Genomic DNA, 17546 nt, shown 5'->3' with positions numbered 1-17546 from the left:
AAATGTTTTTCTTCTTGGTTTCACATAAAAACATTCCAAGAAGATCACAAAGACTTCACAAAATCAATTGTTTACTCTCTTCTATTCTTTGTACTTGTTTCAAAAATGTGAAAACTATTTATAAAGTTTTCCAAACCCAGATAATTGATTATTTTTAAGGATAATCGATTATTTTGTTCTTCATGAATTTTGGAAACCACTCAAGAACAGAATAATCGATTATTTCGCAGATAATTGATTACTACAGCAAGGTTCTCTCAACCTCTTGCTGGAATAATCAATTATAGTTAGTAATAATTAATTATTTTGAGTTAGTTTTCAAAAATTCAATTTAACACTTCAAAAACTTTTCAAGTTACTTTTAAACATCATCCTACTCACTCTTAGACAATTTGGACTAAGATTAACTCATGCACAAAGCACACACATGCATAAACAATAAATTTGATCAACAAGGCAACTCAACACATAAGAACACATAAACTACTCCTAATACATATTGTATTTTTTCATGGTCTTCATGTCTTCTCTTTTGTCCATGTCCTTGATTAGCTTGTATCATTTATTATCATCAAAATTCTCAGAACTTGATTCACCATCCATAAACATCATCCATGAATCCCAACATAAGAGACTATATTCACATAATAATATTATTATTATTATAGGAAATCAAAATTCTAAAAATTAGGTTAACCAGTAATGTAAATTATCAAATAGATTACTACTAGATCGTTTCATCACTTTTAACGGAGCCGTCTATAAAATATTAGAGGATAAAAGAAATAAAAATAAACTTATAAAAATTAAAAGCAGGATATATTATATATTAAAAGTATATTTAATTCTTTACAATTTAATAGAAGACATGCCACGCACAATTTAGATTCAAAGCGAACTGAAAGCCAAACACATATCTTGCTAGACTTCAATGTCATCCACCGTCACCAGAACTTGCATGTCATCTTGATTTGCGCAATTTTGATGAGGTGGCTGTTGTTCATGGCTGGTCCAAGGTTTTGGCACATGGTTCAAAATGAGTGCCATAGATTTTAAGGGTATGATGATGAGAATTTGTGTGCTCACCTGCTGAGGGAGAATGAGAGGGGTTACAAGAATACCATTGATCCTATTTCTATATAAGTAATATGATCTTTATGAATTTATGAGAGGAAGTGACGATTAAAACTAAAATATAGTTTTCTTTATTAATTATGTTTTAAGTCCATGCAGATATAATTCTGTCTAATTTTAATTCAAATTTTATTTTAATCCTAAACCTTATTGTTCAAAATATCTAAAATGTTAATAATCTAAAAATATTAACAATTTTTTTATTCATATATTGCAATTAAAATTACACACTATAATTCCAACCCGACTCAAATCTAATGTATACTATTTTAATTTATCACCACTAAAATTGACAAATATTTTTGCTACATTTAAAACAAGATATCATATTTATAAGCACTTAAACCATACATAGTAGTAATTTTAAACTGTTAATTTTAAAAAGATTACCAAAATACATTGGCTGAAAGTATTAATTTTAAACATTAGAGATTAAAACGAAAATTTAATTTTTTAAAATTAATTAAAATACTCATTAATCATAAAATATCATACATAGTAGTAATTTGTGATCGGTTTATAATGTAAAAAGTTTTACGCTAAATAATCATCAAACTTTTAATTATTTGAACATTTTAAAATTAGGCTATAAATCCAAAATAATATACCCATTAAACTCTTTTAATTATTTCAACATTTTGAAATTAGACTATAAATTAACCCAAATTAAGGATAAATTAGATCTTTAACCCAAACGGATTTGAATGATTTTTTTTTTAAAATTAGATCTTGAGCAAGGTTTAGGATTAAGATTTTGTTTTATTTTTAACTGTACTTTTAAACAGTAAATTTTCGTAGTTTCTTTCAAATTCCAATCACCCTTGGTTTAATAAAATTAACCCACTACATTTTGATGTATATATAAGATGCGACGAATAAGCTTATACGTGTTGGTGTAAGCGCCTAAGCATTGATAAGGTGGCCTATATTTATAGTGCATGCTTACACCATCTGAATCCTGATCAAAAATTAAAGTCAGATGGGCCCAAATTTTACTTGGTCAGGACAAAATCAAATTTTATTTTATTTTTAGTTTGAAATTTTAATCTACAAATTATTTTGGATAAAATATCATTCTAGTATATGAAGGTGTAACTCACTGACATTTTAGTGCCAAAAAATATAAAAATTTAAAGAGTGGAATGTAAAATGTTATTCACTTTAATCCAAGATTTAAAAAATAAAACACCAACTTAAATGATGATATTAATGTATGTTTAAAGACTACAATGATAATAAATAGTTACTTTTAGGAATTTGATTAAAATGATTGTAACTTTTAAAGATATATTCACAATTTTTTTTTTATTTTTTAAAACTAATAGTTTCAGTGGCTATTTAAATAGTGATTTGCGTATTTATTACCGTGTATTTTGCTAGCCACAGGGACAATTTTGGAGAATTCGCAAAATTAATTCTTACCGCAAAAGCTTTGTCAAAGCTAGAATGAATGGGGTGAGAGATGTGGCAACGAAACAATGTTTGTTTTGATGAGTTTCGAGAGAATGTGGCACTTGAACAAAACACACTTGAGTCTGGCTCTGTTAGCTATCAGTGCATTTGTGGTGTATGTTGGTCTTGATTCACCACTTTTCGCATTGATTAATCAAAGGGTTCAAAAGGGGCATAGAGAATTGACATTTTCATCATTCAAAGTATCAACATTTTTATCCAATTGATTTCTCTTCTTTTTCTCCTTTGCATGATGTATCAATGTCCTTTTTTTCAATAAAATCTTTTGCTTTATGGTGGTGTTTCTGCATGTAGGATGGGGGAAGACAGAAGCCACTGAACATTGTTAATAGATTGCAAGTAGAAAGAGCAATTCAAGGAGATAGAAAATTGGAGAAGGTTGAAGCAAGTCTTGCAAAAGCAAGATCCTTGATAAAAGAAGCCTTATTGAGAACCAAAGCCACGGTGCCTCAAGAAGATACTCATGATTATATTCCACAAGGAGACATTTACAGAAACGCTGCTGCTTTTCATAGGTATGAATTATATATATTTATCAAGCAATAAACATATTCTAAGGAAGATTTTTCAAAAATTTAAATCATTTTAATTTCTTTCTCTTATAATTTTATCATAACATAAGAGAATTCAAGGAGGAAAACAAAATCTCGCCTCTGGTAAGTTATAAAGTTCGAACCTCCTCTTGTAGGTTAAATTTAATGAGAAAATTCAGTCGAAGGAATTTTTTTGGTTCATTAAAAAATGTAGCACATATATGTATAGACAAAAATGAATGTAAAACGTATAAATACACATTTAAGACTCATGCACCAAAAAATATTAATAAATGAAACACACAGTGAAGACCCTAGACAAATACAAGCTTTACAATAAACATTAAATAAATAAATAAAAAGCTTGTAAATCATTCTTATTTCCCAGTTATTGAACATTCCATGTAGAGTCGGAAGTTGCAAAGAAACTTTCTAGCATGTGCTGCGTTAAACTTGAACAATTAGTATACTGTCTACTCCTAACACAAGTGTTAACGTCAAAAAACCATATGTTCGATTCGTTTATGCATCAACAAAAGTCTTATCCTACTTGATGATCTAAACAATAATACATAAATATTAAAGAGCCTTTTTTTTTTCCTGAAAATAAACTTTAATGATATTCTCCATGATCCTAATTTTCTATTTCTAAATTAAAAAGCAAAAGATATAATTATATATATATATATATATATATATTTATTTATGATTCTAATTATAAGCAACAATCATTAATTTTTAATGTTACTCAAAGGTAAATTTTATTTGTACTTTCAATTTTTTGTTAATTATATTTCTTATGTATTTACTTACAATTAACATTAAATATAACAATCACTTAAAATAGAGAATGTATTTGAAATAAAATTTAAATTTATGATAGAATTAATTAAAAATAACCAACTTAATTATTTACTTGATTTTTATTATGTTGCTTATAATGAAAATCAAAGTAGTTTTACGTAAAAGAAACATGTTATAAAGATAAAACTTTCCCTTAAATTAAAATCATTCTCTTTAATTTAGACAGTCGAAGGAAGAGAATAATTTAGGGTCTATGACAATATTACTTTGGAGTTAGTGCATATCATAAGTTTGAATTTTATTGTCATTTATGTAATTTCTACGATTAAAAATATATAATTTTGAAATAGTACAGCTTTTTGCATGTCACTTTTTTGTTTTTTGAGTTGGTTTTATATGATATATAGGAGTTATACAATAATGGAGAAGGTGTTCAGAATATTCGTGTATGAAGAGGGGGAGCCCCCTCTATTTCATTATGGTCCCTGCAAGAACATATATTCCATGGAAGGAATCTTTATCAACTTATTGGAAATCAATACCTTATTCCGGACTCAGAATCCAGATGAAGCCCATGTCTACTTTCTTCCCTTTAGTGTTGTCATGATCCTTGAGCACCTCTTTCATCCAGTTATTCGTGACAAAGCTGTGTTGGGCCGAACTATTGGTGATTATGTGCGCATCATATCCCACAAATATAAATACTGGAATAGAAGCTATGGAGCTGACCATGTCATGCTTTCTTGCCATGATTGGGTACTTATTTTCAATTTAAACTTTTTATTTTCCTATCATTGTTGTATACTTCATATTTGGATTTGGGTTATGACAATAATTTTTTTCTTATGATGAATGTCAGTGACACTCTTTTTATTATTGGTTAAAATTTATTACAAATAAAAAAAAATGCGAGTCCTCACATCTTATTTAATGAGTTTTTTTTTCTCTCTTAATTTAGTGGTAAGACTCAATGAAATTTGTGATTTTCAATCACTAGTGAAGAGAGTATTTGCAGAGTATCACTAACATTTCTCTTACCTTTAATTGATGTATGGTTCTATACAAGATAGAAGACACATGAGATATGTGGGCACATCTACAAAATTGGGTCTATTTATTTCATGTGTCACTCCATCTGGACAAAGCAATTAGCTTAAGGAGAGAGTTCTCAAACATGAATTCTCGATTCAAAGAGTATTAATGTGCAAATTGATACATATAAATGAGAGAAGAAAAATGCTAGTGATACTCTCTCTAATACTTACTAATATTCTATTTATTATTGGTTGAAAATCACGGATTTTGGTGAATTATGTTGTTAAATCAAGAAAGAAACTCATTAAATAAAATTTGAAGTCCACTAAATCTATGATTTCCAATAATATCCCGTTATTAAGAGTGTTACAAAGTGTTTCGATGACATTTCTCAACGAGAGGATTATATGACCATTCAATATGATATGATATGATATAACTGATATATTTTTTAATTGCCTAGGGACCAAGATCAACATGGTATGTCAAAGAATTGTATTTCATTGCAATCCGGGTGCTATGTAATGCAAACATCTCTGAGCATTTCAATCCCAAGAAGGATGCATCATTTCCTGAAATCAACCTTGTAACAGGAGACACAACAGGTCTTATTGGTGGCTACCCCACAAGGAACCGAACAATATTGGCTTTCTTTGCAGGACAAATGCATGGCAGAATTAGACCAGTGCTTTTCCAGCATTGGGAGAGCAAAGACAAGGATGTGCTGGTTTATCAGAAACTCCCAGATGGAGTTTCATACCATGAGACAATGAAGAAGAGCAGATACTGCATTTGTCCTAGTGGGTTTGAAGTGGCAAGTCCTAGGATTGTTGAGGCAATCTATGCACAATGTGTACCTGTCATAATATCACAACAATATGTACTTCCTTTTAGTGATGTTTTGAATTGGGATTCTTTCTCGGTCCAGATTTTAGTGAGTGATATTCCCAAGCTTAAGGAAATTTTGTTGGGTATATCGGAGGAGAAATACTTGAGATTGCAAGAGGGGGTTAGGCAAGTACAAAGACATTTTGTAGTGAATAACCCCCCCAAGAGATATGATGTATTCCATATGATTATTCATTCCATATGGCTTAGGAGGTTGAATGTGCGTGTCAAATAAGTCATTATTAATCTCAATTTTATTGTATTAATTGCTATAATATAATCGTGTTAACTGCTTGATTGACCTTCAGTTTAGGATACTAGGAGAATAAATTCGAGTACAATTTTGTTTCCCATATGGTAATTTTTAAGTAAGTCTACACACCCGTACTTCAAACATGATTTTGTTTTTTCATAAGTAGAATTTGTGGCTTAAAATAAACATGGTAATTAGAGATCTAACAAAATTATGAATTCAATCCCTTAATTAAAACAGAGAAGGGAATCAACTTTAATTTTTTAACACATTCAGTGAGGGTATGGAGGGATGGAAATTGAAAAAATAATTTAAAAAGGACTAAAAATAAAAAACCTCCTATTTTAGGAGACTAAAGTTATTCAAGCCATTTTAATATAGGCGCACATACTCCAACTTTTTTTGGGTTACAAAGTGCGGGGAAGTAGCATAAATTTTAAATTTAGTGGTTAAAGAAGAGTGATCATTCCGGATTAAAAATATAGCATAAAGCAACCATCGTTCCCAAGAAATAAAAGTAACAAGGTGTCTCAAAAATAATTACTAGCTTCACTAAATTAAGGTTTTAATATACATGCACATACATACATATACCTCAAAAAAATATTCTTCCATTGGTGTCTGATTCGTGATTAAACTTTGCACCTGGTAGCATGGTAATCACACCCTTCATATACCTCTAAACCAGATTGGCCCAACTGAGAATCTTCAAAGCATGCACAACGCTTACTCATCTTCCCCGTCAAAGCAATCTCTAGTGGCCTCTGAACCAATCTAGGGTAACCAACATCACACCATACCTGACCAAAAGAGGCAAATTTGTGTCATAATAAATTGTAAACAATCTGCATGAATTTGAAATCAGAAAACATGCTCTCACACAATCCAGTTGCAACTTGCAACAAATTTGTCTTTGTCTTTGTTCCACTAGAGAAAATAGATGATGCACTGATAGTATAAAATAATTTTACATTACCATCCAATCATAAATCATGCTAAGTTGTTGACTTTTATCATAAATAGGTAAAAAAAAATTCATCCTAGCAGTAATATTTAGTGTGTTTGGTTTTCAATTTCATCCAATTGAACCCACTTTCAACTCAATTCAACAATCTTGTTACTTTTTCATCTGTGCATTGTAATGTGAAAAATTTCAATTGAACACCATTCAAACGGATTTTCAAACACCCCTTAATTGGTTGATAATCTTAGTAACTCAATCCTACAAAACCGACTTGTAAGGTGAGGACTGCTCTCCACTTATATACTCTTTAATTATCTTATTTCTAGTTGATGTGAGACTTGAATTTTTCCTAATATATAATGTAAAATTATTTTACACTACCAATACATGAATAAATTCATAGTTTAATCCCAATTGTTGTTGTTAGATGCGATAAAACTCTTAACACACCTAACTAAAATTTATTAGAACATAAAAATAAATTGAACCTACGTTCAACTCAATTCAACAATCTTGTTACTTTTTCATTTGTGCATTGGAATGTGCAAAATTTCGGTTTAATAGCATTCAAATGGATTTTCAAACAAACCCTTAATTGGTTGATAGTGTAAAATTATTTTACATTGTCAATACATGAGTAAATTCATAGTTTAATCCCAATTGTTGTTAGGTACATTAAGACTCTTAACACACCTAACTAAAATTTATTAGAACATAAAAATAAATGGAGTTGTCATGTCCTCTGAAAATAAAATTTGTCAACTCCACTGAGAGGTAATTCACGAAAAAATGTAGAATGAATATTTGCAAATTTATCATGAGAAAAAAAGGAAGTTAAAGTTAAGAGAAAGATAGAAAGGTCAAAGGTATGATGGAAAGGATAGAACTCATGTATACTTATAATATGAGTATAACATCAAATCATTTGGTTACATGTCTTGGTAAGATAAAAGCATAACACTCGTTACTCGAAGTATATCATGGTTATCCTAGATTAGTCATTGGTAAAGTTGACGGATACTTTGTATCAATAACACAATTATGAAGAAAAAAAAAGTATATCAAATCAAAACCAGTAACATGGTAACTTAATGTACTTTTGAGTAACGAACGTTATGCCTTTATCTTTTAAGACTTGTAACCAAATGAATAGATATTATCCTCGTCATGTTTTGTCATTACTTTAATGTTAGATATATCCATGAATTTTATCCTTTCTATCATACCTACGGCCTTTCTATCCTTCTCTTAACTTTGTTTTACTTTTACATGTTGTCTTGAGTCTTGATGTAGATGGGTACGTTGACACACCTGGCATCACAACTACCCTTTTTTTAGCATACAAATCTGTTACATCACATCAAGCAATTATATTAGCAATCCTGTCATACAATCTGATATAACCCAATTTAAAGTAGCAAATATAGTTTATGATAAATCCTAACTAGAGATAAGCTGTGAAAAAAAACTCAAATAACATAATCATAAACTATATTGCTACTTTGAATTAGGTTCTATCATTGTCCTCTCCTATGCTATCAGCCTTGTCCTCAAGGCTGATATCATCTATGGGCCTCCTCTAGTAGTGTATTGATGTATTCGCATTCTCTTGTTCGTCCTCCATGTTGCTATTTACCAACTCAATCTCGCCTTCTCCATAGATAACTACGTCTTTAGTAAGCAAGGTGAGTTTGACCTACTTGTTTGGGCATTGATGCATAGGATAATATCTTTGACCGCAACAATAACACAACCCCTTCTTCCTCCTGTCGAACAATCTTAAGAAGATAGGTAGCAAGTTCCCCTACTCCTCACATCTCCCAAGTGTCTGTTATTGTCAACCTCTAACCCCGAGTCATGTGACTTGGATTCGAGTTTCGAATTTTGAGATTTATTACTATGATGAAAGGTAGGATGAGAAAAGGAAGAAAATGACATCTCGAACTTATGGTAATTCAGTTCAACAATGACAATTAGTTTTAGACCAAAGCCTTTCACCTTGTTATCTACCTCCCCATATAGAGCACATTCCACTTCTGGAGCTAGAGAGATAGTCCTATTAATTGCTTCTGGTTGGTGAAGACGTGCCCAATGTCTAATTTTAGGCTTTAAATCATGCATAAAATATCCAATGGCTTGTGGTACAGCTAGCCAAGGGACTTGGGAGGACAAAAGCTCAAACTCTTCAATAAATTCTGCCACAAAATGCTCGTGTAAGTGCGACTAGTTGTTCATATGGATTTTGGGTAATTATGTCTCTGAAGCGGTTGAGCAATGCCTCCTTTAACTTCTCTCACAAGAGCCCTGGATCACCCTCACATAGCAAGGAAAACCAATGGATGACATGCCCTTCCATTGGCAATTGGGCAAGAGGAATTTTTGTTTCTGGTGGGATACCACATGGAAATAATTTTTGCTCGAACAATTCAACTGCATGGATTCATACCAGCAAAGGAAGGCAATTCAACCTTCCTTGTTGCAAGTTGATGGCCATCATAGACGACAAAGGGGGGAGGAGGCATATTAGCCTTGTGGGATTAATTATTGTCATTCCGTTTTAACCACCGAGTGATCATGGATCGAAACTCAGTATTTTCGCGTCGTTCAGTTGCATTCCCATATGCTTCCTTGATTACAGATTGCTGCAGATCAGCAGCCAAGGACTGCAATTCCTAAAATTGGGCATTCAAAGTTGTGACTTTGGATTCCAATGCATCAACCTTAGAGACCATGTTGAGCTATCCAATAGGTCGGACCAATGATGGAAACCAAAAAAATGGACAGGATTATTATTTCAAATAAAAAATAGAGATTGACAGGTAAATCTACTGCTTCCCTCTCCCAGAGCACCGGCTCCAATTACAATTCATTAAAATTTCTCCAATCCTTCCCCTCTCTCAAGCTACTCTGCATTTATTATCATCTCCCTTAACTAACTCCCTAAAATTGATGAAAGAAGATACATCCTAAAGATAAGCTATGATAACAAATTTCATAAAACATAACCCTAAACTAAATCTTAAACATAAGCTATGATAACCAAATTCAAATGATAAATCCTAACTAAAGATAGGCTGCGAAAATAAATTCAAATAACATAATTCAAATGACATAATCATTAACTATATTTGCTACTTTGAATTGGGTTCTATCACAAACCTTGTAATTGCTGTTTTCATAGGAAAATAAGTGCAGGAAAACAGGACATTCTTAACTTTAATGTACAATAAATTTCATCAAACTAAACTTTGGCCAAGTGCTTTCTTAATCTTATTATTACCAATTTAGCATGTGATATATTACATTTTTAATTAATAGCACACTAAGTTCATCCTAATACAATCAAAGCTCACCCAATTTCTCAATTCTATGTAGTTTACTGGCGCATTTCATTTGTTTTCCACTATATTTTAAGTTGCTATGACCAAACATTACAATTTCAACAATTAATGGATAAATATTTTCCACTATATTTTAAGTTGCTATGACCAAACATTACAATTTCAACAATTAATGGATAAATATTCATTAAGTGGATTAAAATTGCAGATTATATATTATAGAGAGATTAAAAGTATAATTTGTTCTCATTGTTATTCGGAGATATAAAATCCATACATAAAATGAAGAAAAATTGATTACAGATGATGACATGACAACAATCCATACCTCACCACCCTCATCTTGACTCCATCTTGAATTGCATGAAGGTTGTTTGGCCTCTTCAATCTTCTGCTTTTCTAGAAGCTGTGCACCTCTGGCAGCCTTTGCTTCAACCCCTTTCAAATATTTTGTAGGATTCCCTTGGCTATCATAGTATCGACCAACTAGCTTCCCAGCATACCTATAAAAATAAGGATAAAAATATCTGATACGCATTAAAATAGTTTCCTAAACCTAAGGCAATGATATGGCAAGTGAAAATTTATTAATGAAAGCTGTAGCAGGCCATCAATGAAAAATTAAAAAACAAATACTGGACATGTAAAAGTAGGTAAAGAAAAATGTACCATCATTGTCAATAATATTTGAGGAGAAAGTTTTAAACTATCTATATCTATTATAAATGGAATACATGGTGCATAACCGTTTATGGTCTCCACTTTTTTATTAGACCATTACTCTCCTCCATTACTAAGAAAGAACAAAGAAACAACCTCTCTTACTCTATCAATAACTACTCACAATCACCCATTCAATTATCTCTTTTTTATTTTATTTTTATTTTTAAAAAACTAAGAGACACAAAGTGTCTCTTTTCCATACTAGTATAGATAAAAGCATCAAAATTAATTACTGTGTACACATGCTTAAGGGGAAATTTTAAAATTATATATTAAAAATATTGATTCTAATTGAGGATCAAAAGATTTAATTTTGTTTTTGTTCCGTATAGTTTATTAAATGGGTGATTTTAGATCTCTAATTTTAATTACTCAAATCAACTCCTCGTACTTTTTAATTTTAAAACTAATGAAATTTAGTTCAACACTTTATTTACAGTCAAATTTCCAACATTATTAGGTGAGATGGATTTATTGAAACAAGAATTTTGTTGTGGCACTGACATGTTGACATTGCCCTTGAAAAATGGGGTTTGAAAATTGAAAGAAGTGTGCCTTATGTACGATTTAAACCCATTACCCCATTCTTTGACACCAAGCAGGACCCTTAGAACAATAATTAGCTTCATATATAAAAGAAAAATATATTACGTATAACTTAAATGTATAGGGAACTGACATATTTGCTGCATGTGAATAAATAATATAATATTATAAAATCAAATAAACAATAACATTTTTGAGACAATATAAAACTTATACCTTTTAATGCTATTTAAGTTAAATATAACTTAATCACTTTATATTAAAAAAATCTTTTATAAATCTGCATTGTTTTATTTTATTATAATTTTTTAGATACTTTAATGATTGAAACAGGATATTACTATTGATGGAGAAAAAAAAATAATCAAAGTAGCAAAGCTCCCTAGTGCTTGAACATCTATAAGAGCAACCCTGCTAAAATGACCATGAGCAGAGACCATAAGCTTTACACCCAAGTATGCTTAATCTACCTCAAATAAGGTGCTCACTCATTGAGCTCTACCTAATGATACGAGAATCAAGCTCCAATAATATGCACCAAAATATAGCACAGACAGCACAGTCACAAAATTTTGCAGTCTGTTGTTCCACAGACTCGCATACCTGATCATCAAAAACTAGTCCCAAGATCTACAACACACCCAACACTCTGTATGTTCTGAACAACTAATTCCATAAGAAACAGCAATAGAACAGTGCAAAAATAGATTCAAGACATACACTGGTTAGTGGTTCTTGACCTATCCTTCTAAATAAAGCAATTAAAACATCAATTCAACAAAATATAGGTGTCCAATGGATGCATTCCAAAACATTCATGAATTTAATCAGCTAGTTAAAAGTTAGCTACAACAAAGTAACAAATATCAGAAGTATGGCTCACTTATAAGTTTTATGGTAGAAATCTCTCCATTCAACAATACTCTTCACCTGCATGCACCAATTAATTTGAGGGTAAGGTTTAGGCTTGAAAACAAAAATGTTAAATCCATATTTTAGACAAACACAGGTATCATTAATTCTCCAAAAAATAAAAAAAGACGAAGAAGAAGAAGTGGAAGCTATAAATTCAAGGAGACAAAAAGTGCAAATCAATTTGTATGATTAGGATTCTAATGAAATATTTAAAAAAAACAAAATTATTAATAACTAAACAAATAACATTAATTACAACCTCAGTGCTAGATAGACCACGCAGTGAGTCGGTGAGACCATCTCCTACATGAGAAAAAATGAAATGTATAGAGTTAAAAGACATGCTAGAATGATTTACTATAATGTAGAAAGGAAAATTCGTTTCTACAAGCAGCAATACAGAGTTACAGACAATTATTTGTTACTACCGTTATATAAGACTCTTCAATGCAATGCTATCAGTTCAACACAAGGTCTGTGCTGGGCCTTTCAACTTTAACTTTTAGAAGAAATTACAAGCTATTGTTGACCTAATTTTATTTTTGGCTAACCTTTTCTCTTCTATTTTCTCCCCTTCAAATTTTAAAGCATTCCATGTACTTTTCTACCTAAAGATCTTGTTAGTCATCAATATATCTTCTCTTTACTATCAAAAACAAAAGTAGTAGACCTTTCAATGGTGAATAGAAGTAGATAGATGAACTTTAAGGTTGGTGAAATATAAATTCAAGATACGATACAAACATAACTAAAGGATGATCATTTGGCAAGTTTCCTAGAATGATGAAGAGGAGGAAGTCCACAATCAAATCAGAAACTGAAAAATCTGACAAAATTCAAGTTAGGCCATATTCTTCAAGAACATATATTTAATCCATTTAGTTATTCTAATATCAAACTATTTCAACTGCAATTTAAAGCATTGAAAACATTAGAGATATTCAATCAATTTTTTCTGCAACATCATATAAATTTGGAACCAATAAAATTGCAAAACCATGAAATACATATAATTGAGCAGGCTTTCCAAAACCAAACCAAATAAAACAAAGTGAATATTAGAAATCCCCAAGTTATTTTGGAATAATACTATCACCCCACATATACAACATTCCAAATTCTCTCAATTCTCAATAGTGATAATTCAGTTATCACTGTTTATAGTTGATCCAGTGTCCCCATATCTGGATTATTCACTCTTATTAAAAACACACCAACCTGAACAAACCACACAACTCTTTTACCTGTGAAATTTCCAGAGACAAATGCACGAGAAGCATCCCTGAATTCATGCCCAAAAAGAGGAACAAAAATTGCTGTCAATGAGAGTTGAAATGTAAATACTTCCCATGATTCCAAGCACAACAAAAAAACATGTTTGGATGAGAAAAGTGATTGAGCACAAACCTTCCAGCAAAATGATTGTAGCCCCCTCCTGAACCATAATGAGATTTTCCCTTGGTTACATCAAACACAGATCTGTCATAGATAATAAAAAGTTTTGATATGTTAGACCTAACAATCCAAAGTAACATCAAGATTGGAAATATGGCATTCAGTGAGTTGAGAGAGGGAATACCCAAGAATTCCTAGAAGGATTGGCAACCCTTCATCGGTTCCATTGAACAATGCAAGCTCCTTAGCTCCGAACAATCTCTACAAAACAAAACGCGGAGTCAAAATCATTGACTTCATAATCTATACGTGACTAGGTGTGAGATATTTCTATTGATTTAGATAAATAAAAAATAAAAAAAAAGGATCTTTCGTGACCCAATTGAAAAAGCGCCACAAAAACTCAAAATCCAGAATTAATGTTTTTGCGGGTTAGTTGCAGTGACCTCAGCAGTGTCGAATTTGACGTAAAATCTGAGAAGTAGAGCGAGGAAAAGGACTAAAACAGTGATCCCCGAAAGAGGAGAGGTTGCTAATGTTTTCAACCACATCGCTTTGTTGTTCAATTCAGTCCCAGAGACAGTCGTAAATACTATACAATAAAATAGAGTCGAATAATTAGCAGTGACCCTTTATTTATTTATTTTTAAGAAAATCACACACACACATCATTTTTTTATTTATTTTAAATTACACTCGACACCTTCATCTTTTAGATATACGATTTAAAAATTAAAAAAAATGTTACACTATTCTTAACTAAGCGTCAAACTCTATTAAAATATTCATATTATGTGATCTATATGTAATTTTTAGTAAAACTTTTACTAAATACTTAATTTAGTCCCTCATAATAATTAAAAATTTTAATTTGGTCTCATATTATTTTTTGTTTCAATTTAGTTCCTAATAATTTGAAAACACATCAATATGGGACTTCCGTCCAAATTCTACAAATGGTGTTAAATGTGGACCACGTGGATGCTACGTAGATGCATAGGTGACAAGGTTTTCTTCTTCTTCTTTAATGCTCCCATATGTATGTTGTTGTTGTCCTCCTTGTTAGAAAAGAATGGTTCAATCCAAGAGGGGGGTGAATTGAATTCTATGACACTTTAAAATTTTTTAGAGTTCTTAGGATCTTTATTTCAATTCAAACTTTTCTAATATGAATTTTCAAAGAAGTTCCTTAAAAGACTTGCTAATGAAAATGAGTCCTATATGCTTTCTTGATTAATCTTTGATAAAGTTCAAAGTTAAGAACAATCAATGTGCAACTCTTTGATTCAGTTTAAAGTAATGTTGTGCATACAAACATGTTAATCAAGATTATTCCTTTTAACACAAACCCAAAATATTACTCAAAGTAAAAGATAAAGGTAAGAGAAGATTGCACAAGTCTTTTATCCTAGTTCAGCCACTCCACATGTGACCTACATCCAGTCCTCAATCATAACCTGATCAAGATTTGTTCCACTATCTCAATGAAGAAGGTTTACAAGCATATCACACATGCATATACTCCTACATTCAAGATAACCACTTTCTTGACCCCAAGAAAACACCTCTTGTAGAAACCCACTACAAGAATTTCTTACCACTTGAGACATCTACTCAAGATTTACAATTATTCACAGAGAATTAAAGGAACGAATTCACCTAGAAGCTGAACAAATCAGACTGTGAATTCAGAAACAAATCTCAATCTTTCTCTTTCAAGAATGTGATGATGATGATGATGATCTTTTTCAAAGCATTTCAAAAATGTTTTACTTCTTGGTTTCACAAAGAAAACACTCCAAGAAGGTCACAAAGAATTCACAATAACGTTTTTCTCTATTTGATTGTTAACTCATTCTCTGTTCTGAAGTTTCAAAGTGTGAAAACTATTTATAACATTTTCAGAACCAGATAATCGATTATTTTGCAGGATAATCGATTATTCCAGAGAGTGATTCCTAGGATAATCGATTATTTCACAAATAATCGATTATTACAGCAAGGCATCCTTTTCACTTGTTGCTGGAATAATCGATTATATTTAATGATAATCGATTATTTTGAGTCAGTTTTCAAAAACTTTGTTTTACATCTCAAAATAACTTTTCAAGTACCTAACTCATCATCATACTCACTCTTAGTCAGATTAGATAAAGATTGACTCATGCACAAAGTACACACATGCAAAATAAGCTAAACAAAACAATACAACTTATGAGTTATCCCTATTACACATCATAATAGCCATATTTTCTTCTTGACTTTGTTTTTGACTTGTTGATGTCCTTGGTCAGCTTTGATTCTCATAAACCACATTTTGTTATCATCAAAACCTTCATTCTCCGAGTTTGAGTTGATTAACCACTCCATGAATCTCAACAATCTCCCTTTTTTTGATGATGACAAACCATACAAGCCATTTTGTTTTGCCAACCAGTATTTTCACATTTTAGGCCCTGCAAAACAAACTCAAAAACCTTTCTCCCCCTTTGGACATCATCAAAAACAACCAGATATATTCATATGTCCAGATTGCACATGTATTGAATTATGCAAAAGAATCATTTGGTCAAAATTAATGCCACAAAACCAACTATAGGCATTGTTCCAATTAATCCAAAGTAACATAAGAACTTGTATCAGGGAATTTTTCATATTCATCAAGTTGTCTTTCAATCACAATATCTCAACCACATGATACATTAGTTAAGCATCATAGCAAACATAACAGCAAACATCACAAATATGCATTGCTATTTGCTCATATCAACATACACACCAGAATATTGCAACCAAATCACCCAAAACACAATATAATCACAAAGACATTTATATTGCATCAGAATTTAAATTGTTCAACACAAGATAAACCAAGATAATTGTCCAGGAATTAAATCGGTTACAACCCAATTGAAATTAAAAACATAAATTTAAACAATTTTTAAAAACAGAACAGAACACTAAAGCTCCTAGAATCACTCTGAGTCCTCTTACATCCCAAGCTGAGCCTTAATTCGGTTAATCTCATGATCAAGGTTATCAAACCGACCAAGAATGCCTGAATAATACGACTCGTGCTTCCTAGACATCTCCATTACCGCATCAAGCTTGTTAATCATAATTTGCTCAAACGGAGAAAATGCTTTAGGCTCCAGTTCTTGTTCCCGTTCAGGTTCAATTTCCACTTGTGGTGGCTGGTCTTCATCATGAGATGGAATACCATCTTCATCAGTTGCAGGTTCAAGCGTTGGAGGGACATCTCCTTTGAATACCCATTTGTCTTCTTGTTTCAGCATCCCCATATGATGCAAAGAAGATTTTTTAATTTTATTCGAGGCATGGAGAATTATCTTTTTCTCCCCTCTCAGATCCACACCGACTTTCTCAAAAATCCTAGATAATAACAAAGCATATGGTATTGGACCATCCTCCTTCCTCCTAGCCTTCCACATACAATCATCACCATAGACACCCAATCTATCTTAATCTTTTTTCTTAATAACATGCATCAGCAAAATGTCATCCCTAGACATTTGAGCATG

General features: G+C 31.4%; 2 protein-coding genes across 2 annotated transcripts; one reads left to right on the top strand and one right to left on the bottom strand.

Moving 5' to 3' along the window:
- Positions 1-2504: 2504 nt before the first annotated feature.
- LOC109806405 (putative glycosyltransferase At3g07620) lies at positions 2505-6119 on the top strand. Its single transcript, XM_020368797.2, has 4 exons — positions 2505-2789; positions 2902-3122; positions 4352-4700; positions 5443-6119. The coding sequence occupies exons 1-4, from the start codon at positions 2613-2615 to the stop codon at positions 6100-6102; spliced, it is 1407 nt and encodes a 468-aa protein (XP_020224386.2). The 5' UTR covers positions 2505-2612; the 3' UTR covers positions 6103-6119.
- A 467-nt stretch (positions 6120-6586) lies between these two features.
- MAPR4 (membrane-associated progesterone binding protein 4) lies at positions 6587-14610 on the bottom strand. The gene is made up of 8 exons (XM_020369136.3): positions 14451-14610; positions 14189-14265; positions 14017-14088; positions 13854-13891; positions 12869-12912; positions 12578-12624; positions 10754-10928; positions 6587-6920 (listed from the first exon to the last, which is right to left on the bottom strand). The coding sequence occupies exons 1-8, from the start codon at positions 14553-14555 to the stop codon at positions 6753-6755; spliced, it is 726 nt and encodes a 241-aa protein (XP_020224725.1). The 5' UTR covers positions 14556-14610; the 3' UTR covers positions 6587-6752.
- Between the last annotated feature and the right edge of the window lie 2936 nt (positions 14611-17546).

The sequence above is a fragment of the Cajanus cajan genome, chromosome 6 (assembly GCF_000230855.2).
Source record: "Cajanus cajan strain Asha chromosome 6, NIPB_CcT2T_4, whole genome shotgun sequence".
Lineage (NCBI taxonomy): Eukaryota > Viridiplantae > Streptophyta > Magnoliopsida > Fabales > Fabaceae > Cajanus > Cajanus cajan.
This window is presented reverse-complemented; position numbering and strand designations above follow the sequence as displayed.

What these genes read in the sequence shown, in the direction of transcription:
- MAPR4 (XM_020369136.3), bottom strand. Translation starts at nt 14,555, where the DNA reads ATGTGGTTGAAAACATTAGCAACCTCTCCTCTTTCGGGGATCACTGTT. An exon ending in ATCCTTCTAGGAATTCTTGG is followed by an intron (nt 14,089 to 14,188) that starts GTATTCCCTCTC and finishes TATCTATGACAG; the next exon opens with ATCTGTGTTTGATGTAACCA. An exon ending in GTCAAGATGAGGGTGGTGAG is followed by an intron (nt 6,921 to 10,753) that starts GTATGGATTGTT and finishes TCTTTTGGTCAG; the next exon opens with GTATGGTGTGATGTTGGTTA.
- LOC109806405 (XM_020368797.2), top strand. Translation starts at nt 2,613, where the DNA reads ATGTTTGTTTTGATGAGTTTCGAGAGAATGTGGCACTTGAACAAAACA. An exon ending in TGACATTTTCATCATTCAAA is followed by an intron (nt 2,790 to 2,901) that starts GTATCAACATTT and finishes TTCTGCATGTAG; the next exon opens with GATGGGGGAAGACAGAAGCC. An exon ending in TGCTTTCTTGCCATGATTGG is followed by an intron (nt 4,701 to 5,442) that starts GTACTTATTTTC and finishes TTAATTGCCTAG; the next exon opens with GGACCAAGATCAACATGGTA.